At 32.2% G+C, this 25,954-nt stretch overlaps 2 protein-coding genes and 1 pseudogene across 3 annotated transcripts in view; 1 reads left to right on the top strand and 2 right to left on the bottom strand.

Annotated features, from left to right (window-relative positions):
- LOC123006320 (Kv channel-interacting protein 4-like) overlaps positions 1-25,954 on the top strand; it is a 53,493-nt gene that overhangs the window by 9,179 nt on the left and 18,360 nt on the right. For both annotated transcript variants that reach the window (XM_044400724.1, XM_044400725.1), the window contains exons 2-3: positions 24,780-24,904; positions 25,628-25,697. In XM_044400724.1, the coding sequence (XP_044256659.1) occupies positions 24,780-24,904; positions 25,628-25,697 (195 nt within the window). The remainder of the gene's footprint in view (positions 1-24,779; positions 24,905-25,627; positions 25,698-25,954) is intronic.
- Positions 2,065-2,936, bottom strand: LOC123006323. The gene is made up of 2 exons (XM_044400727.1): positions 2,485-2,936; positions 2,065-2,428 (listed from the first exon to the last, which is right to left on the bottom strand). Exons 1-2 carry the CDS (start codon positions 2,571-2,573, stop codon positions 2,065-2,067), a joined length of 453 nt encoding a protein of 150 aa, XP_044256662.1. The 5' UTR covers positions 2,574-2,936.
- On the bottom strand, positions 8,711-9,225 carry LOC123006322 (annotated as a pseudogene).

Raw genomic sequence — 25,954 nt, 5'->3', positions numbered from 1 at the left:
TATTTATGTTTGAATGTGAATTAATCTTTGCCATAAACATAAGATATAAAAAAAATATTTAAACGAAATTTATTAATAAAAGTCTTTGTTAATATAAGTGGAGAAATTAAAAATAACTCCAAATTAAATATAAAAAGTAACAAGTTTTCGGTTTTACTATACTATAAAATTTTGCTCATCTATTACACCTACGTGATCTACAAAATTTCTTTCTATTATTAATATTTAAACAAAATTAGCTTTTGAAAAAAAGAAAATGAGTAGCTTTGCTAAAATTTTTAAAATTAAATTATTTCATGAACTACATTAAAACTCAAGTCGTTATTTCTTGATAAATGGTGCAGGTCTAAACCAATAAGCATTCCCTTATCATACAACTGTCATAGCTGTCATAGTCAACTTATTTATGTATAGAAAATAAGCTACATTTAAAGCTTGCTGTGTTAAAGCTAATTTAAAATATCAAGTTTTGTTTGAAATAAAACAGTCCGGATTATTACTCATTTGTAAAAACAAAAGAAGAGATTAATTGATATAAACTTATCATCAGGTATTTTTGTTTAGCGTAAAGATTGTCGGATTATGTACATTAAGCTGAAAATACGAAAGCGCTCAAACTACCCAAATAGAATAAAAACGAGTCAAGTTTGATTTTGTAAAAAAAACCGTTTCTAAAGCAGAAATCGATTTTAAAACCTAAAAATACTAAAAATAGTAGAATCAAAACAAACAGCGTCAATAACTGTTTTAACGTTTCAGGAGGTTCTGTGTTGTGCCTTTAATTTAACAGAGCAAATAAGATTCAACAATTTTTTTTATCAATATTCAAGCAATTCATTGGCTTTGTCCATGCGTTCAACGACTTCACCCTTTGTTACTTTAATGTTTAAACGTACATTTTTAAACTTTCACAAGCAGTCTAAAAAGTTCAGGCAATAAATATAAGATCCTTGCAAAAGCAATGTTTAAATTTTGCATAAATTTTAAAGTCGCTATAGCAACAATGCCATTATCGTGGTAAAGTTGTTTATGGTCTCCTTCTGGTCTAATTTGCATGGATATGTTAAGTCGTTACGGTACGTGAATAAAAGTAAAAAATAGGTTTTATTCAAGGGTTATCACGATCAAATCTCAGCAGACCCGTTTGAAAGCAGAGGAAATAAAAGTCAGTTTTATAAATTAGTCTCTTGTGTACATAGATTACTGTAAAAAAATAATTATTTTTTTTTCCTTACCGGAGACAAGAAATAAGAGGGCAGTAAATCTTATCGAATGGGAATCCACCCAACGATTTTATTAAATCGAGCACAAATGATTCGCAACGTTTAGGAGGCTGTCATCATAAATTAGAATTTTGAAATTTTAGTCAAACGCGCTAAATATCGATCTTACAAATCATCTCAGTCATGTTGACCGTCAATGCAGCATTTCAACTTTTGGCTCTGTGAAATGCTTGTTTCCCCGAGATTCACAGTTATGCCGTTTCGCAATACCGAAATTCACTACTTTATGTGTGTCTTCGGGTTACATCCGCTGAACTCAACTTTACTCAAGGGAAAACGGTCTGGTTATTGCTACATTCGGAATACTGTTGTCCTCCAAGAAAATCCCAAAAACACAACACACACTTTCAATGATTATAGCGTATGGGACAAAAAGGAAAAAAATTAAATATGTATTCAAAAAAAAATAAGATTTCAAACTGCTTAGGCGGTGCGTAATACGATTTAGGTTCAACCCATATTTCATTTTCTATGTAACAAAAACGCGAAAGAATAGGAAACACAATAACTGCCTTTTAGCAAAAAACAAAGCCATATATATTTTCTAGAAATTTATTTTGTCACAAAACATGTACCATTTAACGCACTACAAAAAACTACGTAACAAATCTTTTAAATTACACTCTTTTATTTTTTTCTGCTGCACAAGGTTTCTATTTCTAGACCCTAATCAACTAGATTTAATTAGATTGTATAAAAAACTGTAACAAAAATTTAATTTTTAATTATTTTTTATTGTTTTTGTACAAAATAATAACATATTACAAATATAGTTATTATTCTACAGTCTTAACAATTTTCGAGGGTAAGCCTGAACCTTTTTCTCGCTTCGTGATGGTCCTCCATTGTGTCGTTGCTTGTTTTTCTCTGCAACAGGTCGCAAAAATTCAATGGGCGGTGGTTGGATTACGGTTGGAGCCCTGAAACGAACCGTTTTTGTACCATTAACATTAAACATTTTCGTTGGTCCTTTCCGTTCAATCGTCATCAGCAAACCGGGATTCAAAATTTCTTGTCGTTGTCTTTCACGTTCGGCATTCAATTCTTCTAGAACTGTCCTTCGCAAAATTGGATCTCCTTGACTGATTTTGCTCCACAAGCCATCTGTTCGAACCACGTTCAGAAGAGATGAAGGGTCCAAAAACCTGAAATAAACAAAATATTAGTAAAAATAAATACAATAAAAATAAATTTGACTTACCGAAAAATGGTAGACCACATCTCGACGGGCAGACGAAGCTTCGGCAGGGCTAAATTCGCAGCGACGAGAAAAGGAAACACTTGAAACATCTTGGAAAGCTTGGAATAAACTGAATTTGGGCACCAGTGGCTGCTGTTTAAATACAGTGTGCCCCACCCTTTTTAGAAAGCGGAAAAATTGTGGTGTTGCGGTGGGGGTGATAGAGAGTGGGGGCGAAAATTTTCAGTGGTTTAAGTTTTGTTTTGTAAGAATTGTGATGGTGCGGTAGGGGAGAAACACAGTCTGAGGTGGAAATGAAGGCAAATATTTTCAGTAAATTTAAGCTTTGTTATCAAAGACGATTTTCTTGCATTTAAAAATAGCATGTTCTTAAAATACGAACGTCTTTTCACTTAATACAAAGTAAGAATTAATTAATTTCTGTATCTCAAAAAACATATTTAATAAGTTATTTCACAAGAATTTATAAATTCATGTCCATTAACAAAATTTTTGCTAAATATTATCTCGCTTATGTAGGCGTGTAAAATTTTAAAAATCTCATTTTTTTTAAATAAATTTACATGCATACCTAATCCAGGAATATTTTGAAGAAAAATATGTATTAAACCAACAAATCGTTGGGTTTGTTCAGCTTGTATTTTTTGTAAAACACATTTAAATCGCTTGACTGCTTTTTGATTTGGTTTCACAACGGTTTGTAGTAAAGCTTAAGCTTTATTAGTGGCGTAAAATATCTTGTGAGTTTCCAACAAGAACAAAGTTAATGTAATTTTTTGTTTTTTGTGATCCATCGCAATTCCTTAATTTCTTAGTGTTTCGTTCTGTTTATAAAAATGGGATCTCATTTTCTCTCTTCCGGTATGTTTCCTTGTTCTGTTTGTTATAGAAGATTTTAAATTACTTGAACGAAACCAAGCAAGAAGAATAATCGACGTAGTTAAAGAAATAAATTATATAAGGGCAACAAAAAGTGCTACTCATATTTAAGTTAGAAAAGTTTTAAAAACTGTTTAAACCTGCAAAAAATGGAGATGATGCTTATAATTGGCTTATCTTAGTGGGAAATGAACACAAAGCGCTTTGGCGCAGTAATACCAACTTTGGACATATATATTCCAATAATAAGCTGCCAGAACCGACTACAATGCCATACTGGATGTTTTGTGGCAAACTTTTCAAGTAAATTCACTCTTTTAACAGAGTGCTTTATTATCGATTTAGTATTAAAAGAATTTGCCACATGTCGACTGTTTTTTACTTTTTCATATTTAATCACCGGAAAATCCGGTTAAGACTTATTTGCCAAACAAAAACTTCACGCCTTGAATTCCAGAAGGTAATATTTTATCCAAATGCATTTCTATAAAAAGAAAAGAAAAAATTTCAAGCAATATTTGTGCCGTCATCGTACATCATTGAACTAATCTTCTCTTTGCGTCTTTCCTGCCGACAGTTTACGCCATCATCTGTTCCGAACGGCTATGCTCCATTTATATCTTCTACCACACTAATTTCTTTATTTAAAGAGACTTTAACCGCAGTTTTCGCATCTATAACTGCCATAAATCAATAGGTAAAAATCACCAAATTACTCGGACACATGAATGTTCCAAATCCTGCTTAGCAAAATCACTAACAACCTGCTGCACCACAAATGTATTATTAACTAACCTACAGCCGTGCAACATTCGTAATCATCGCCATGTATATTTAAATTACAATAGCGTTCTGTGGGGCTAGAGTTTAAGGAAATCGTTTTGAAAACTGCCACAGCTAGCACAATTCTTTATTTTGCTGCTGGAATGCGCATATGCTGAAAATGGAGTAAACAATAACTTATGCTAACGCACCTGAGTTATTGGCCCTGATAATTCTATTAATACCAGTTAAAAAAATGAAGAAAATAATTGAGATGAAATGAAACAGAGTTGTTATTCCCACTTGCTTGTATAAACCTCGCATAAAATAAGGAATTTCACTGACCTTAAGAAATCAATCATTTTGTGGGTAACAAAAACAGCTTGTCCTAATTTATATTCTACTCAATTTCTGGATGTGTGGGAGATGTGTAACTACATTTTCGATTAGCGTGCTATATGAGTTACTGATTGTCTCTAGAGACAGGTTCGGGAGTGTGTTGTGCATTCTGATGCCTCCAATTGAAAACGTTCTCTTATTTTTTATGAGACTGAATTCGATTCAAGTTTCATTTCTTCGAATAATTTGATAATTTTAAAGAGTTGAAATGGACAAATAAACGACGTAACTTACTTTACCAAGTTTTCAAACTTATTCACGACCACTTTCATTTCCATTTTTAACTCATCGAAAAGCTACTATTCTTAACAAGTTAAAAAATTTAGAGAATAAAAAGCTCATGAAGTGCAAAGTGGTATTTATCAGTTTCGGTTTTTCTAAAGTGGAAGGTTAACTAAATCAAAACCGGTTTCGTAAATCTCTATTTATCACTTATAATGAAAATGAAGCTGAAATGTGTCATATCTTCCCTTTTAAAATGTTTAAAGCTTTCTCTTGACAATTTTAGATAATTTTGTTTAATTAAAAGTGAACTTTATTAAGGTATAACACGTTCTGGGGTACACCTAACCCCTTAATTGCGGTTTCGAGTCGCTAAGTGCACTTTCCCACTGTTTTCGTGTACATAAGAAGCCGAAGCTTTCAAACTAACCGCAAAATCGCAGCTTTCCAACAGCATTATTTTCAGTACGGTGCTAAAATAATTTAAATTATAAACACCTTGTATAGCATATTTTAATTACAACATCCAAATTGTAGTTAGGGTGTATAGAAACATGGTAAAGCAGATGCTGTTGACATCAACTTGTAACAAAGCATGCAAGCGAAACGTTTAAATTATCTTTATGTCACATTCACGATTTACGACAAATACATAAGCAATTCGGATTCTGAGGGCTATGATGATACTATTAGATAGTGAAAGTAGATTCAAACAACTTTTGCTCAACTTTGCCGCTTTGATCGATTTCGGAAAGATTACTTTTAAGGAAACTGCTATCAATTCAATAAACTCCAAGCTTTAACACAGAATATTCAAGTCATATTAAACTGTTGGCTCAATTTGCTGTAATTGACAATGTAACGGTTTTGTTTCTACTAAGCGCCTTTTCACAATTAAAAATTAAACAAACTAAATCCTGTTTTACGAGAAAAATTACTACATTTTGTCTTAAGTGTCTCCAACCGAGATTCTACAAAGAAAATAAACTCATTTTAGTAAAAAGTTTTAATAAAATTTGCATAACATTATTTGAGATAGAGAGACGACTGATACGATGCTACCATACTGCAAATTTAAAACAGTATAAATTGAGAAAATAGTGATTTGTAATGTTATAATTCTTAAATAGGAAATAATAAAAATAAACCGCAAAATTTTACCTAAATGCATAATAACCTTTTTTATTGCACAGCTAGGTTTGCATTTTTTATATCTATTTTTATGTAGCGGGAGCCTATAAAATAAAAATGTGATATATCTTAGATAATTCTATTAGGAATTCTTATTCTTCTTAGAAAAGATGATCAGAATTAAAATTTTAAAAATGCATAAAATATAGTAAAATGAATATGTTTAGTTAAAAAAATGGCTTATATATAGCTCAAAACATAATAACTTATAGTAGCTAAAAATAAAGTAAGAATAAAAATCAGGCTATTAGTGGTGCACTACACAACCCAAACGACTTTTTTATGAGATATAAAAGCAGATAGTAGCATTTGGTAAATTAATGCATACCAGTTTCCTAATATTATTGACATGAAAATGTATATTGTAAGAGTTATCACAAAATTGAATCTCTTTAAAAGGATAATGAAAAAAAAGGCAAGAAATTGCTCGATGCCATTAAAATTCATCCTCGGAACAGTGTTTATGAATATAAACAACGTATTGTGCAAACAAATTTTGAAAAAACAACTTTGCTAATCAACGATGTAGAAGTTGAATAACTTGTTGATTTGTTTTGGGGATAAAAATTTTTTGATGTAGCAGCAATATTCGAAATCGATTAGAATTCCTGCTAGGTAATGTGCAATATCCGTGCGAATCGCAACACATTTAAAGAGACAGCAAAAATATTAGTAGCGTGAGCACATTTCATTTTTGTAATTTTTCAAACTCGTTGAAAGCGAAAACGTCATGTTAGAGTTGAATGGTCGCCATGGTGATATTAGTCTGGCACCCTTATTTACACGAAAAGTGGCATTGAACTTTTATACTCTACCATCACATCGGTTGTTTATGTTAAAATAACTATTGAAATGTCTCTGAAACAAATTAAACCTTCCACTACATCGATTTAAATTTATCAAAATAAAGACAGGATTACAATACTAGAGAAACCTTGTTTGTAGAAATTTAAACAAGGATGTGTGTCGGCAAGAAAAAGGGTCAATACGACGCGTTATTCTGATCTTCAATTTGTGGTTATCGCACTTTGTCCACCACATCCCAAAAAGTTTAATACCTACGCAACCGGAGATGGGAGTAAATCGAAGATTTTCTTTTTCTCTGTTTATTTTGTTTTTTACTCTAATCTACTTATAAATAACTCCAACAGATTTAATGTAAACATTAAAAGTCATTAATATCGGCCCTTATTACATTATCAATTTCTAATAATAGCCCTTTTCAAATTTATTGTTTTTTTTTCCTGATGACTCGCAACTTTATTCAAACAATTTCCTTCCATTTTTTCAATGCGTTCTCGCTATTTAATCAATCTATCACATCCCTCTGTTAGAACGATTAAAACGTTATTCAGCAGACCTATAAATTGGGGACATTTTTTAGACTATTAATGGCGCCGCTATATCTGTTTCGTGTGTTACGAATAATATTCCAGGTTGATGCATTATTATTAATTACCAAAACCGTCAATAACAGCATTGTAATATATCCATCATTATGTTTACACATGTACAACATCCATCGTTGATTTATTTAGTCCGTATATTGTTAACTACAACCATTATAGATTTTAACCATCCGTCACTAAAATCACATCCAATTCTAACACACTTTCTCATTGCCGATTAAGCTACAAAATTTTGTGAAAATCGGTACCAAGGTGTCAATAGAACCAAAATCTGCTTTGTGTCTGATACTTCAGTTGAAATTAACGATATCATGTGAAGTTAATGGGGTTACAAATCTAATAAAGTGCGACAATGTGTTGACATTTAATTGCAAGTTTGAATTGAATAATTTCATTTAATCTGTGTTCCGGTTTTGGTATCTCTTCGAATCGACGGTTTGCATGCAGTGAATATTAGTACTAATGCATACTGTAGCAGTGCCAAACTAAATTAACCCAATGTTTAGATGTAGAGTAACATTCAGATAAACATGTCCAATTTACAAATCCGAAATCGACTTTAACACTTTTCTAATTAAAATCGACTATAACTTGGTATTTCAGTGGTATTGCGGCGAAAATTGAAAAGAACAAGAGGAAAAAGCTCTTGTAAAGTTTGTACATTATTTTTTCAAAAACTATATAAAAAATTCAGAAAGTTTCATACTCATGGTAATAGATAGGAGAGGTAAGATGTTAAATAAAGGCGACCCCTGCCAGCAGTTTCAGGGTTAAGATTTTTAAGCGATGCGGTTTCTCCAATATCCGAAATATTTCACTTGATTATAGATTATTTAGATTTAAGTAAACTTTTTTATTGGGTGCCTACATGTTTTCACAAATTATAAACCAACCCACAATTTCTTACCTCTACACTCTGAATTATTAATGAAACTGTCTTTATCTCTGCTGTTCTAAGAGGTCACTTTAATTAATTTTGATAAAATAAAACAACAAGAGAAGTGTGGCTTAGGCGGTGCCTAATACGATTTACTTGTTTCATTTTCTAAGTAACAGAAGCGCAAAGAAATAGGAAACATTGACAATAACTCAGTTTAAGCAAAAAACAAAGCTACATATCTAGTAATTTATTTTCCTCCATAACATATACGATTTAACGCACAGTTGAAAATTTACCAATACAATAAGTTTTGCGAATTAATTTCTTTTATTTTTTTGGTACACAAAAGGTCTATTTCTAGAGGCTAATCATCTAGATTTACTTAGACTAAGATTGTTTTAAAAATAATAAAACACGGTAATTTTTATTTATTTTTTATTGTTTTTGTACAAAATAATAACATATTACAAACATAATTATTATTCTACAATCTTAACAATTTTCGAGGATGGGACTGAACCTTCTCGCTTCGTGGTGATGGTCCTCCATTGCATCGTCGCGTGTTTTTCTTTTCAACAGGTCTCAAAAATTCAATGGGCGGTGGTTGAATCACGGTTGGAGCTCTGCAACGAACCGTTTTTGTACCATTGGTACCAAACATTATCGTTGGTCCTTTCCGCTCAATCGTTATCAGCAAACCGGGATTCAAAATCTCTTGTCATTGTCGTTCACGTTCGGCATCCAATTCTTCCTGAATTGTTCTTCGCAAAATTGGATCTCCTTGACTGATTTTGCTCCACAAACCATCCGTTCGAACCACGTTTAAAAGGGATGAAGGGTCTAAAAACCTGAAATAAACAAAATATTACTAAAATAAATACAACAAAAATAAATTGACTTACCGAAAAATGGTTGACCACATCTCCACTGGCAGATGGAGCTTTGGCAGGGCGAAATTCGCAGCGACGAGAAAAGGAAACACTTGAAACATCTTGGAAAGCTCAGAATAAACTGATTTTGGGTAGCAGCGGCCACTGTTTAAATACAGTGCGCCCCACCCTTTTTAATAAGTGGTAGAATTGTAGTGGCGGGGTGGGGGTGGGAGACAATGTGAGGTGGGAGTGAAAGCGAATATTTTCAGTTTACACTTTGTTCAGTCGATTGTTATCAAAGACTGTTTTTCTTCAAGATAACATTTAAAAATGGCATGTTCTTAAAATACAAACGTGTTTTCAGTTAAAATAAAGTAAGAATTAATTAATTTCTGTATCTCAAAAGACACATTTAATAAGTTACTTTACAAGTATTTTTAAATTCATGTCCATTAACAAAATTTTTGCTAAATGTTATATCAATTATGTAGGCGTGTAAAAATTTTTTAAAACCCCTTTTTTTCTTAAAATTAAATTTTTATCCATAAGTAATTTAGGAATATTTTGGAACAAAAAATGTGCTAAACCAACAAATTGTTGAGTTTGTTCAGCTTGTATTTTTTACAAAACACATTTAAATAGCATGACTGTTTTTTGATTTAATTTTACAACGATAGTAAAGCTTAAGCTTTATTAGTGGCGTAACACCTTTTTAATTCAAATCGACTATAACTTGGTATTTCAGTGAATTGTGGTGAAAATCGAGAAGAACAGGAAAATAAAGCCTCTTGTGCCTAACAATGAAGTTCGTACATTATTTCCCAGAAACTATATAAAAAATTCAGAAAGTTGTGAAGTATAATACTTATGGTAATCGGTGAGGGAAGTAAGATGTTGAATAAAGGCGACCCCCGCCATGGTGAAAAATTAACCAAGCAGTTTTAGGAGCGATGCGGTTTCTCCAATATCCGAAATATTTCACTTGATTATGGATTATTCAGATTTAAGTAGACCCTTTTATCGGGTGCCTACATGTTTTCACAAATTATAAACCAACCCACAATTTCTTACCTCCACACTCTGAATTATTAATGAAACTGTTTTTACCTCTGCTGTTCTAAGAGGTCAGTTTAATTAATTTTGATGGAATAAAACAAGAGGAGAGAGCGAAATTTCAACCCTCGATAAACATTCACTAATTATATTGTTCAACAAGAACTTAGAAGTGTTGGCGGCTTTTTTGGCGGGAAACTGAGCAAATTACTGAGGCGGGAAGAGGCATTAATAATTAATATGGCGTGGCATTTCTCAAGTGAGATTTATGGAAAAGAACAAAAAGAGAGAAAGTTTCCAAGTAAAAACCGTATTAGATAAACTACAATAAAAAACACTCTAGTTTTAGTTTCGTAATGCAATTTCCAAACATGAGAGAAATGTATGTATTTGTGTGTGGAAAACCAATGTTTTACTAACAAACATTTTCAGACACTGGTTAATTCATTCAGAAGCAAGTTTTGTTGGTCCTGATTTTGATTAAGTGTCATGACGAATCAATGATGCAGTATAATCTTCTTAAAGCCGGTGCCAAAAATAACCGACGAAGTTAAATTCTTGATTTATAGTATCGACGTACCTCTATTGATAAAGAGATCTAGAATTCGCGGCCTCGTTTTAAGAAATCCTACTGATTTATTGGCCAGAAGACAAATTATCAAACCGGACTTCGGCCAACTTTTTTCATTAGACATTATAGCCTACACAAAAGAATCGTGATTAGACAAAAACATACATTACAATAAAAAACAACTCAATAAATGATAAGAAATGAAAAATGAGAAATCTCACCCCCTACCCTACACATTATTGTTTCCATAATGGAACACATGTCGTGTTGTTTTGACATGAAGGGGTTTAAGTTCATTGTTTTAATACATGACGAAATTGGGGCTAAAATTAACTCCCATCTAGAATTGGCTCTAGCTCGAGTAAATTGACGGAACAAAAAAGTTTTAACTCATCTACAATAAAATACAGCGTCTTTACTTAAATTAGAAATCATTATTTGCTTACGTTTCATTTTTAAATATTTACTCAAATAAAAAAGTAAACTGTGTTAGTACGCGTGTAGAAATATAACCGAGCCTGTTTATTATTGTGCGTCGGGACTAGGCAACTCTAATGAAGTTGGAAGTTTACAGTGTTTGCAGCAATATCACCTTCCCTTATTATCTCGCTACAATTTTTTTCTTTTAACAAAGTTCGGCTATTTTTCAAATTATTATACAGAGACGCAAAATAAGATGCGGTTTTTCAATGCTCAGTCTTGTATTTTAAACTAAACTTGTGTTATGATAGTGCATGAAGAAAAGAATGAATTTCAAAGTTTATTTAATCCAATTTGCCGGTCCATGTATCTGTCGTAAAATGGTGTATAGCTTAATTTAAATATAATTTAAAAGAGGAGACACTATTAACAACAAAAATCACTTGCTGTATGAATTTTTAAACCGAAATTTTTGGCTGAGAACTTTTGCAATTTCAGATTTGGTCATAATACATACATAAATTTTTGAGAATATTGACATTATTAACAGTGTATACACATTTGCATAAACAACATTGTTACTTGATTTATATCATAGCACAATTATGATGATAACAGATCTCTAGACTTTTCTTTTATTAGAAGTATTGATTTGGCTATTTTTGGTAAAGCATTGACAAGTCTTTCCATTAATAATAATGTTTTTCTCTCCGGTTCATTTGAATATAGGTCAATGAAGCTTTGTTTAGATTATTTACTGGCAGCCGAAATGGTCCTTATTTATTTAGAAATTGACGGAAGTGCATTGTTTAAAGTACGTTCCGGGATTAGACCTTTTAATAGATTACAGCCACACTATATCTTCCATAATTTATAAGGCATGCAAAATCATTTTGGTGTGGATGTAGTAAAAGTTTTCAACATGGCTGTAAAAATTCTCGTTGTTTGCAAACAAATTGAAACTTGGCTCAACTTTGAACTAAATCCTGTAAAACTTTTCTTCTAGTAAATAAAAAGCGACGCGCAAAGCGTAGAAGAATTCTTTAAATAAAATCGGTCTTCACTAATAATGGTTTAACGAGTCGATTAAGTTTTAATCGGAAACACGCCAGTTTCAAAAATGGCCCTTCCACTCGCTAATATAATTGTGCGGATTAAAGCTTAACGTCAGGTGAATTCGATGGCAGGTGTCGAAACATTTGTTAGAATACAAAAAATTGAAATACATCACCTGACTCAATTACTTTTTCCTGTGGAACTAAAACGCCCAAATAAATCATGTTCCAATCCTGTATGAAGCATTAAGTTTATATGCGACATGAAAATCAAAACGTACACCAAAACTATCCGTCATTGTCTCGTTCCGACCCAACTTCAGATAGAAATGACCCGGATACTACCTGATTTTTATTCTCGCTCACCACCCTTAAGAACACAGACAAGCAATGTCAAATGTTATTAAAACACACACAAAACGCAAAATTGGTATTAATTATTATTTTTGAAAATACATGTTTGATCGCACCAAATTTAAATAATTACAACAAATCCGGTAGTTATGTACTAATAAACAAAATTTCTTTTAAAAAATCTGGTGTGAACATTTCCTTATCCTACATATTTGGAAAACATCCTTACGACAATAATTTAGTGTTGGAAATCCGAGTAGCAAACCTAACGTTTGCGTTAGTGTTACCTGCCGGATTACAAGCGAAATAGATCATAATTGTCGCGGGTTTGAGTCTGAGGTGCAATTTTTTTTTAGTTCAGTACCCATTTTTATTCCCATGAATTTATTATATCTTCAACCGTATGATTTTGGGGCCGATTTTTGGTCTTTGCGACCGAATGGTGCGACCGATTTTTACCAATTGTTTCGTGCTGCGTCCCCTTTCTACAAGTAACTTAGATACCAAATTTCTAGGTTCTAGCTTTTATCGTTCTCGAGATATGCTGTTTACAGAGAGACACACACACACACACGACTCAATGACCCAAACCAACTTTTTTGATGTCTTGAAGCTATAATTCGGCCAGAAATGTAAAAATATAGGTAGGTCAAATTTCAGCCGATTACAATACTTTCCTTATAGGATAAGGAAAGTAAAAAATAAACCAAATTACAACTGTAGAAATTAGGAGTTTCTGTTATTAAAGTATCAAATTGAAAATAAAGCGTTTATTTTTATATTTGTATCTATTTTTACATGTAGGTATTGTTAAAATATTTAGAGAGATTCCCCAGAGAGAAGCGATCAAGCCTGTACTCCTCACGTTACAGTGGTATGAAATTTTGCAGTGCAATATTCAACGTGCTCGTAAAGCAGCAAAAGTCTCTTTTTATAAATTCATTTAGTGACAGATAAACTACGAAGTGTTATTAGAATTAGAATTCCAATCAATCAAAAATATGTTTGTTATTCTAAAATTTCCACAATTGTTTAATAGCGATTTTGGAGATGAAATTCCCAACATACCCTTAGATGAAACGATATATTTCTTTGTGTAATTAACGTCAAATTATGAAATCCATTTTCCATTTCTTTAAAGTTCAATACAGGAAATTGTCTCGAAGCTCCGGGAGCACATCGTATTGACTTTCTAGTATATTTTCACCTGAAAATATTTATTATATTCGTGAAAGAAAATGTATTTTATTCTTGAATATTTTCTCACATTTATTTTTACAAAAGTTCAAACAAATTTTATATTTCAAATATTTTTCCAAGCGCATTTTTCCGCACTCTTCTTAACACGCTTACTGTATGTACATTTAAAGGGTTCATTTATCAATTGTTAAGTGTTTTTAAATTTATTCTAAAGAACAACACTATTTTTAACTCGTTAACTTTAAGCATTATTAATCGTGAAGTAAAATGTCGGCGAAGATTTAAATTATTTTGTTTGTAATCGTCATTTTGCGTCATGGCTGTTCTATTTTTGTAGTCTGTACAATTGGATTTTACCATTAAAATGTCAGATTAACTTTGATTCAACTTTTCATCTTAGTTTTCATTGATTTTCTTCACATTTTCCTATTTCGTTTACAGCGCGCTGTTGTTGTTTGCTTATTTTGTACATTGCATGTTACTTTTGCATTTTATTCTCCAGAAAAACAGTTCTTTTTTGTTTTGCTTGTATTATACAAAATAACTGCTAGTACCAAGTACACTTCCTAGACTGAATATTAGTTGCTACTTTTTTTTCTGTCGCTGATTAGCCGCCTATACCTAATATCTTAAATTAATTAAAGTAAACACGTTTCGTATACCTATCACCATCAAGACGATGACAGATTAGATAATTATGTACCTGCTTTAAATTTTCCCTTGCTGTCATTAGACACACATTGAATAAGTTATAATTTCATTTAGAACTAAGCCCCAAATCTCGACACTTAGTGTATTTTTAATTAAATCTGTTTGAAGCGTTGTGTAATTTGGAAATAAACTTTTGTTCGTTATTGTGTAAGTTTTCATATTCCCCGGAGAAGTAGATATGATTGGTGCATGTTTCGCGTAACGCCAAGGAAAATTTAAATTAGTTGTTAAGTTAGACCTAGTAGGATTTGTCTTTACTTAGGAGAGAGTATTTCGATAGCATTGTTCGGTTCGACTAACAACTAAATTTAATCTTAACGGTCGTGGTTAGTATTCTCTTTCCGTCCCTTTTTTAATCTGAGAGTTGCGAGCATTTATCCGGGTAAGTCGTTTGTGTCATTGCATTGTTCTTGGGCACAGTAGAAGTTGTGAAGAAGTAAGTTGCGACCGCGTGAGTTGATTGATTATAGCGGACCTATCAAAGTGAATAATCCCGAATGGAGTTTAATTAGGAAATGAAGCCGTCCGCATGGGAAACCTATGGAAGGCTAGCTCTGTAATTGTATAAAGTGTATAAACTGGTATAAACGGCATAAACGGCACACCAGTAGCAATATACTCCAGTTCGCAGACCGTCATGTAATGATGCGCGATAACGTTGCGCCGGTGGTTCCTTCTGGGATCTGTTAGTACACTGGCGTCCGTCGATTAGGAGTATTGTGCGTCGCGACGCTTTGTCGATTCGCTATACGTGTCTACCACGCGGACTTGATGCATCATGGGTATAGCGATTTTTTCAATTTATTTCCCTCTTCCGACGCATGTTCTTGTAGATTTTGGCTCCTATACGAACTTTCTATTTGCACTATCCGACAAGACAATAATTCCATTTTTGACCAGGTTTCAAACTTTTCTTTCACAACTCACCCCATAAATTATTGATTTGACCGGTCTTGATACCATTTATGGAATAATTAATGATTAGTGCATGATTGTTCCATCAGTTCGAAATCTGGGGTCTTTGACTCCCTACCGTTTTTTTCCCCAAGAAACTGCGATGCAAACTCACGTACTCACCACCTACCCATGCATTAATAACATCTCGTAAATTAAATTACGACTTGGGTACCTTATAGGTATAAAAAGTTCAACTTCTTAAAGTGTGTATTTTTTGTTAAAATAGGTTGCTGCAATGCTACAAACGGTATAAATCTCTATTGTTCCGAAAACATGCTGCATTATTCTAAATTAGACAGTTGGGATAATGCCTCACTTCTCTACAACTTGTTAATGAATAGCTTTAGTTAACGTGAACTGGTTAAAAACAGCTTTCACCGGCATTATGGACAAAACTCGATAAATTATGCACGACTCATCTATTTATTGCCTTCATCTTAATAAAGCCTATGCGATTAAACATTGTACTCAAAACAATTTAATCTACGTTCACATAAATTGTAATATTACGTCCCTCGGGATTCACCGGGTTTATAGTGGAACTGTTTTTATTCCACGTGAAGCTTTCATCTCATTTATTGTGTCATTTACATAATTCGATGCAATCGTTTAATACACTGTTATTGTTCCTATTTTATAAATATACGACACTTGATATGTATTACATCCAGTTATTTTCTCGCAAAATACGTTTTAATTAAACATACTTAAAAAGTTTACTAATCACTTCGAATTTGATTAACTTTCCTAAAACAGTTTCATTTTATTACAACTATTATCTCAAACTGCCAAAGAAACGATTAACTGCACAAAACTGAGCCGATTCAAAAGTGGAACGTTATACACTTTAACCCTAGTTAAAGGGTGCCAAATGCAAACTGCGCTATTAAAAATTTTTATGCTTTTCGCTTCAAGTATTTAATTAAGTGATAAACCATTTACTTCGTTATCAATACCTATTTCCACATTTGCTCTTTTCACCATTTAGTCAAAAAATTGTATTTATAACTTGAATTGTCACTCACACTTCTTTAATCCAATCACGTTTTCATAAAATCTCAGTGAGACACGTAATACATATACGGGGGTCTGAGCTTGATGGCAAAGAATAATATTTGTCTAGGTCATCACATAATTGCCACTAGGTACTTAACTTCATCCAGTCTTATCGCACTAACAAGGGTGACTTTAGTGTTATGTTTTCTACGTACGTGTATCATGCCTAGCTTTTATTAGGTGTGCTCCCAGGAGTGTTTTTAGGAGTGCCTAAATTAATCTTTTAATGCACTGAGTTGGTCTAAAACCATAAGTCGTTGTTTTTACTCTATTCACTCTATTTTTGTAGCGTGAATAATAAATGGAAATGTTTTTGCGAAAGCTATAAAAATTAATCGAACTTAAATGATTCTTATTTTTAACCCCATTAATTAGTAAGATAAGTGAGTGATTCAACGTATCATTATTACAGTTGGCACGGTGATTCTTCAACTTATTTTCAGACCATATTGTGATATTGAGTTTATTTACATAACTGAATATAGAGAATTACAAAATTTAATCAATAGAAACTAATAAATTTATTTATTTGTGTATATTTAGTAGTTACATGCATCGCACCGAATATGCCACTACATAGTTACTGAATTAAATTACTGATGACAGCCCGTTCAAATAACCGTAAATTTTGATCATAATTTTAAAACATTAAAAAATTGCAAGTGTACACAGAATTTGTCAAAAATAGCAAATATTTGTGGGTAACTTGATTTAAATGTGTAATTTTCTGACTAGGTAGTTCAGCTCGATGATTCCAATGTTTTTTGCAAAAACCATTAAATCAATACATTTCATTACTTCATCAGTTACATGTTTGGAAAGAATAATTACATTGCATAACATAAAAATTTCAACTATAAAACCAAAAAAATACACATCTGCATGGTATCTTTCGCTCATTGTCATCATCTATTACCTTCAATGTTGAATAAAAAATTGGAATTTTTTGAGTATATAAATATAAGGCAACAATTCTTTGACAACAGAACTCATCTAAACAACTGCCTAGCGTTACATCGTATAAACTGTTTTACTATTTTGACTAAAGTTTTTTTTTGTAATACGGTTGTGTTTCATCAAAACAAGAGATTTATTTTTTTTAAATATGATTTTTATTTTTAACAATCCATTATTAATTTTTTTTGAGATTGAACTTATCTGTTATTAGGTTAGGATGTAGTTACTTATGATATGAAGACCAAAAAAAAGTGTAAATGTCACATTTCTCTCCAAAATGAGCTGAGCATGCCATTTTGTAGAAAATTTCACTATCTATAAAATCAGCTGTTCTTTGTTTTTATCGTAATGAGGTCTTGAGCAGTGTGCTTTAATTGTATTGTGTTCACACTTCATTAGTAAGTAATTTTTTGGAGCAATAATTTGTGAAATAAAAGTGGTGGTGAGATGGAACTTGATAGTGACATGAGTGAACGAATCAATTCGGAAGGAAGAGGAAAAAAACGGAAGAAATTTGAGGGACGTAAAATGAAGACGACGAATCTGTTTTTTTCAAAAATGCTATGGTTAAGTAAAAAAACAAGGTAGGACCAAACAAAAAAATTGCGAGAAAAACTATACAAGGAAGCAATGAAGTTTGTGAAGAAAGATGAAGATGACGAATCTGTCGTTTCTAGAAATCCCAAGATTAAGAAACAAGACAGAAACCCCGAGACAAACAAAACAACACAAAAAGTACGAAAAATGCAAAAAGCTCGATAAAGAGGAAGTTTTGGTTATTGCTTACCCATATTTTGTTTAGTTTCTTAACAAAAAGCTAAAAAATACAGGTACATTATTGAAGAATCCCCTTTTGTACCTGTTTTCTTTGAACCACATTTTACTTGAGAATATTTTTTTACAAAATCGGAGTCTATTATTCGATATTTGTTGTTATATTTATAAGAAAGATATCTTAGGGTATCCTATGTTAATGAAAATCGGTTCACATCTGAGTAATAACTGAATTTCATCCGTTTTAAAGTTTAAAATTGCTCTCCTGAAAAATCAACTTTTGATGACATTCCCCCTTTTCATCCTTTTCAAAAAAATTCATTATCAGTTGTCACATGTCTACACATTAAAGCGTTGTAAAGGTATACAAATTGTAATAACCGCATTATTTTTATGAAAATAATTTTAAGAGAAAGTCGTATTTCGAAAATGTAACAAACTTCATTTGTATAGAACTGAAAATAAATCGCAATTTAACTGTTAATATAGGTTACCTCCGTACAGTACAATTAGTTGTGGGGTTGAGCCCATACACTTTTAATTTTATTTGTAGACATTTATACTTTTTATGATTAAATATTTTTATAATGTTTTTTCTTACATCTGTTATCTTCTAATTAACCAAAAAAAAGCGAAATAGGTAAGCAATACCCTAAAGTTTATTGATTTTTTACCCAAAGATCAAATTGTCCTTAACACACCCACATAATAGTTGTTATTGTTATACCAAATAAACTATTATATTTTATCGACAAATGGTTTTCTTTGTAGACGTTAATATAAATTTTGTGGTTATACATCAAAAGCAAACTTTACTTTAAACTAACTATTCGCAACACCTTTGCAACCCTTTAATGTGAGAATTTTCTTTAACAGCTGATATTGCCTAAAAGATTATATATAATAAATGACTACAACATAACGCAGTAACATTTAACAAATGTTAAAAAAAGAATTTAATAATGGAAATAAAAAAAAACTAAAATGAAATTTTAGAAAACCAGCATTTCGGACTTTTGTGAATCAGTGCAGTAAAAAAATCAGTTAGTTTCATTGTTACTGACCTTTAAACATGCAAATTATTCTACATGACTACTCTTTAGGCGTAAAATTTTATGCTAACAATTGGATTTTCCTCTCGGATGGAATATACACCTATTTTATGTGGGCGTATTTTCCGAGTTTGCACAAACGTACAAGTTGTCGCTGAAACTTCCCCAACATATTATAATTCTTGTCTAGCGTGCCAAAAGATGTTGGTCTTAATTTATGTAGGTATAGCAAAACGTTATTTCGTATTTTATAGTCTTAAAAATTTTGAATTAATTAAAAAAAAATGTTTTATGCGTTGATAAAACAATAGACGTTCTTCATATTATAATTATTTGATTGTTAATAAAATAAGCAATAGGCACAGAAAATCTGATTAATTATTGTGTGTTTCACATGTGGAAATTTTCGTGGCTTTGAATGGAGTTGCAAAGACGTATGGGAACTAGATTCGAGATCGAGCAATAGTGTGGAATCCTAAATTCGAATTGTCTGTGTACATCTGCCATTCAACCTTTCAATCAAGATGATTTTGAACCCACATTAATTTTACATGAATGTGTTTAATTTGTGATGTAGTCCCAGTACAGAAATTAGCTTTCGTATTGATATAAAACAATTTAAAGACCTGATTTAAAGTATACGAAATTTTAATTGAATTTTCCAAACGGGGAAAACCTGGGTGAATGCAAACGGTGTAAAACTTAAAAAAACGAATGAACTGGGGGTTGTTTCTCAGGTGTTGGCACTATTCATCAAATAGTCGAGTACGAAGTGAAAAATCGTCGCCCTCATTAGTGCGATTTTACAATTCCGACACCCTGCACGCAACAAATGCTTCAAACCGTGTCAGAAACAGACGAGCTCGTTATATAATTGGCCCTTGTGAGATACAGTTTAAACCTACCATTCTCGCACAATATGTGCTTTGCATATTTTTATCTTTACACGAAATGGGCGTTTTTTGCATTTTAAATTTGTTATAAAACTGTTTTTAATTAAAATTGTCTTGAAAGAGCAACTGATCCACTTGTCAATCATTCAATTAAATTGTTGCTTTCCAATTTTCCGCCTCTCGTAGATCTAGTCAAGCTTGAAGAAATATGAGAATTTTATTGATGTATATGTGAAACTTTCTATGAATAAATATTGTTTTGTAGGGGGTGATGTAGGTTTACGCGGATCATCCCGACAAAGAATTATAAATAAAATACAAAATTTTAAATATTAGATACACACACACAAACCTAACGTGAATACGAAATAAAGCCCAATCCAAATAAAAGCTGCCGCCTCAGATCAATTCTTACTCAAATTAGGATCTTTACATTTATTTATTCTGGAAATTTTATACATTGGGTTTACAAGTGTGTTTACGAATATGCTTACACGACTAACACCCAAATTCACGATCTCTAATTCAAAATTTGTCAGATTTATTCCTCTCACGACTTCCAAATTTTGCATTCCGTTAAGTCTTATTTCAGATTCTGGAAAGTTTAGACATAGTGCAGTAGCGCATATTCTGCTAAAGTTCTAAAACAAATCGATTTCTGTATAAGTTAATAAATATTTTAGCAGAAGAAGGAAAACGCTTTTGAGTAAAGTTAATCTACTTGCAGTTCAAATTAGTTATCTAAAGGACTCGGTGACATACTTGTAACAATAATGCAAGCGTTTGAGTATGGTTTATTGTTAACCAACTTATTTTGTTCCCTCTTTTCATTCACAATGCATTACGAGTATGTGTTTTAAACATTTTTAGTACCTTCTTCTGAACTTACTTTTAGTGCTTTAGTTCGGGAGTAGTTAACTCTATAAATCGCCAATTCGTAACTTTTACGCTTTTAAAGACATTCATATAAAGTCAACAAACTGTGATTTCCGATTTATTTGCTACTTAACATTCCAGTCTAGAGAATTCAGGCGAATATTTAATAACCTTTTATTTTGTGTTTCTACCATATTTCATTCATAAAGAGCTGTTCACGTCAACTGTCAGCTCAAAAATAAGCCTAACATATCCTTTCCTCTGTTCTAATAATGCCTACAATATTTCGAGATCCTTCGTACTCTGCTACCACTGCCACAGTAGCGATTTTAATGGAGTAGCTAACCTTTACACTTTAAGGTGTGGTCTTAGCCTCGACCCTTGTAATCACCAAAGAGTCCAGAAAAATTGCCACATTCAAACTTTGTAATGTGAACACTAATAATAGTGCAACTCTGTCTATGTGAGACTAATGCTAATAGAGAGTCCTTTATCTTCCTGAATAGCCTCGTAACTTTATATCTATTGTTTCAAAGTTAACCGAGTTATTACTACTCTTGTCATAAGACTCGAGAAAATACTGCCTCATAATAAAGCTTACAAGGAAATATACTGGTGCAATAGAAGAGCAATAAACTGTAAATTATATTTGATAAAATCTTGAAAACTGGTCGCAATTAATAGGAATTAGAACAAAATTTCTTATTTTATGACAGAATTTTCTCTTGCAATATTGATTGAATATGGTCACAAATTTCAAAGTGCCACTAATGTAGTTGTCCCCGTTGGGGCAAGTCAGTATATATTTCACTTTTGCTATCTTACGTGCTAAAGATATGTCACTTCTTCGTGACATCCTCTTTAATGAATAGCCTCAGAGTTTTTTAAACCTTTCAAGAGCTCTATCCAAATCAATTTTCTTGAAAGAATGTATTTTTCATATAAAAAAATCATGCAAATTTTTCATTTCCGTGCAATTTTATAATATTTTGACATAATTTCACGCTATACCTAGTTTATCTTTGTCACTCTGTCGTCATAATTTAATGTATTTAATAATTTACGTTTATTGCCATTGCCTAATAGTTGAAACAATACTTACTTTGTAATTATTGCAACTCCCTAAGCAGTCGAGCTTTTCATTGGATAATGTACATAAAGTTTAAATTTGTCGCCAATAAGTGAGCCAATTTTCAATCAAAATAGACCAGTTTAATTAAACAGCCTTGAATTTGTAATTTTCTCTATTATATTTGTTGTTTGTTTACATTTCGATGATTGTGCCAAAAGTTTGTGTAGGCAATTTGGCCGGGTAGGCAAATAATTGACCCACATAGTCAACTGAATTGTCAGGGAGAAACATGATCTATCTTTTTATTGGTATCAACAGTGCTAGTTTTCTCCAAAAAGCGACAAACAAAGGTCGACAAATTTTAGATGATCCTGACATAGAAACCGCAGGAACTTGATAAATGAGACCTTGTCATGACGTCTAGAACTTCATAAATTATCATAATATTACTCAAACTAAGTCACATACGTGAGAAAATAAAAATTCTGAATCAACTGATTTAGCCCTAGATTCATTCGTTTCATGATAAAATAAGGTGTCAGGTGAGGAAATATACAGAATACAGATATATTATCGTGCGTGTTGCTTATCCTCCATTTTTCACCTGTCACTCCAACTCCAAACATATCTGTATATTACCATTACAAATAAAAACCAAACAAAATGCTTGCAAGTTTCAAACATTATTAATTTTTTATGAACAATGTTTACGAAACTAAAAATCAAATTTAATGTATTCTTGAACACCAGCAACTGAAGAATGTAGACTGTGACTTTTGAATCATGTCTGGAGAACACAATGAAAAGAAAACTCATCTATTTCGAAATTGAGTCGTAATCACAAATTGAATGAAAGTCTCAAAGCACTTTATTAAGCAATTAATCGTTTCAAAAACGGTTTCATGTAGAGTTGGCTCTGGTTGGTTTGTGTTTTTTGGAGCATATTGATGGTCATGTAGCAATACTAGTTTCCCAACTCTACTGCATGCACTCTCGTTGGTCGTGCGAATTATTAAAATCTTCGCACACTTTGAAAACATGATTTTTGTGCAACCCCAAGAACAAAATTAATTTGAGAGTACATACGTGGCTCCGATTTGATCGCTTTCTCAATACGTGAAGCCGGAATTTGAATAGAATCTAAAGTAACTTTGTCTGCCTCAGATCGTACAATAAACGCTTTGTAAAAGCCGAGTTCGTACGAGGTAAAGGCAGTGATGTCTTCTTTCATTCAGATGTTATTGCGTGCTTTTCACTAAACTTTTGCTTTGATGAATGCGAATTTGTTACTACCAAGTGACTGGATTTCTTAAAACAAAATTTACGCTTGAATATGAATTGGGGTTACGAGTTGCTGTTTTATAATCTATAAGACGGAAGCACCGATCTTATCTACAAATTTGTTCGCTTTTAATACTGAGATTAAACGGGCTACAATATTAAAAAATGCGTCATTTTAAGCACAGTCACGTAGCGTGAGTTGAATGCTGCGTCCTCAGAATTCCCGATTGTCTAATTTAATTCCGGAAGAGTTTGAGAACTTATTTTGTAAATTGCATCGTTTCATTGCCTCCTGATCTATGCACTTGTCTGTCTACTACAAATCTTCAAGACACTATTTGTAAAAGCAACAAACATTTACTTTATACAATCAATAAAATAAAATAATTCAAAAAAAAATTACGATCATTTTTAATGACAACTACAAAAAACATAACATAACATTTTAATCTTTGCTTTTTTGTTTAGTTTATTGACGAAAATGGGAAATAAGCAATGTTTCGTCTTGTAACATAAGGCGAGACCAAATTTGGGCAAGAATTTAGTAGGTATCGATAAAATCGTATTTCCTCTATTATTTTCTGAGCTTCCTTGAATGTGAGGAAATTAGCCAACTGTCACCCCATTTTTTGAAAAAATAAAAGGTATTATAATATGTATGCGGGCTTTAGTGCTTTTTTTTTGTTTCTCTCCCCGAATACTGACCTTAAATTTAAAAATTATCAATAGCAAGTTTTTTAACTGAATTAGGGTTAAAGATCGATAAAATATGAAGGAAGTGGGTAATTTCCTGTTGCACGAAAGTATGGTCCGCCTTTTCGTCAAGAGTCCTTAATCTGGAGATGTTCGTATCGCATGAGTTGACTTGGTATTGTTTCTCCGCAAAACTTTATTTACAATGCAATGGTTTTAATGGAGTTAGTTAGAGAGCGGAAATTTATGCACTTCAAACATGATCAATCATACACTGATAAGTGAAAAAGCCACCAAATGCATTAACTTCCGAGAATAACGAGCAAATAAAGTTTTTGTGTTGGGGCAATACGGCTTCCCTAAACTCAGTTATCGATATTTTATTCCAAAACGATTCTCATAAATTGCTTATTGTTGCTGCCGCTCGCCAGGATTCGGTTAACATAAATTGCGAATGGTTACATGCAACTTATCGCCTGCGATTTTTTAATGACATAAATTCTCCGAATAAATGAGACCAACATATTTTACGGGAAGGATTTTTTCCCAAAGAAATATCAACAGGAAAGGAATAACAGACAAGAAATAATTTAACTTTTCCAGACAAGATTAAAATATTTATGATACCTATCAAACTAACAACTACTGTAATAGTCCTTATTGACGTTATCCTTGCATGTTCTAATAAATTTTCAATCTGTTTCAGATGAGGAGACAGACGAATTTAATTTCCATATAGCAAGGTATAGACCTGAAGAATTACAGAAATTAGCGTCGAAAACAAAATTTACGAGGAAAGAAATTCAATTAATGTACCGAGGATTCAAACAGGTTAGTAATAAAAAGTCTAAAAAGACGTAAGGCGAAAAGTTTCTTGCCAAATTGAATCTTATTCAAAAGTTCATCTTTCAACGCGAACTCAAATCTGAAACAAACCTATGATTTAATCCCCAATCAGAAAACAGCACAATTTTAAATTAACTACAAATTTATATTTTGAAGCAAATCCTCTCAAATCGACTAAACAATTTTTGACTAAAATTCGTTAAAAAACATTTGATCCAGATATGTACGGAGTAGAAGACTAAAAAATACTAATTTTTGTGCCACCTAAATTTTGGGTTTTGCTTCAAAATAATAATAAATTTGTCTTTAGCAACGCTACCTGTGTGTTTTATTTTCATGTTGTAATTATGCGATTAGCTAAGTACTAAAATAAGTGTGCTTGTCAAAACTAACTAACCTTTCCAACATCGCCTTTGTTAATTGTAGTTTGCATATGCAAATGTTCGTTTTGTGGGATGAAAGCCGAAAGCGTATAGCAATAGCCGTAACTTTAACATATTTCCATACTGTTCTGTAATTCCTAACTTTATGATAAAATTTAAATTCTGATGTGACTCTTTCCGAATATTAAATTGTTACGACCGGGCTATTTATATTTCCTCCGATCGTTCCTTATTTGATCGTAAATTAATTCAGACGATATTAGATTCTAGCAAAGTATACCAACGACGAGTTAAATCCTTGAATTTATAAATTGATTTTTTTCAGGAATGCCCTACCGGAATGGTAGACGAGGACTCCTTCAAACAAATATTTTCGCAGTTTTTTCCATTAGGTGGTAAGTTATCTGTAGAATTAATAAGCGATTTTGCGATAACACTGTAAGAAGACAACCAAAACAACATAAACGTAACATAAAGGCCCACAATGTGCTCTGAAATCACCGGGTAGGAAAGAAACAAGCATTAAAAAGATATTACACTATATCAGCTCTGTATTACTATGAAAACCTTGAACAGGTAACGACACATCTCAGACAAATCACTTCTCAAGAGGATACTTTTGTTAGCACCGAATGTTGATTGAAGGAAGCAC

Source organism: Tribolium madens, unplaced genomic scaffold (assembly GCF_015345945.1).
Source record: "Tribolium madens isolate multiple individuals breed KSU strain unplaced genomic scaffold, Tmad_KSU_1.1 Scaffold_2;HRSCAF=44;Tcas5.2_LGX, whole genome shotgun sequence".
NCBI classification, from domain to species: domain Eukaryota; kingdom Metazoa; phylum Arthropoda; class Insecta; order Coleoptera; family Tenebrionidae; genus Tribolium; species Tribolium madens.
This window is presented reverse-complemented; position numbering and strand designations above follow the sequence as displayed.

Bases quoted from the DNA above. Each gene is read 5' to 3' on its own strand.
- LOC123006323 (XM_044400727.1), bottom strand. From the start codon at position 2,573: ATGTTTCAAGTGTTTCCTTTTCTCGTCGCTGCGAATTTAGCCCTGCCG. The intron at 2,429-2,484 runs GTAAGTCAAATT...TGTTTATTTCAG, and splicing joins ATGTGGTCTACCATTTTTCG to GTTTTTGGACCCTTCATCTC.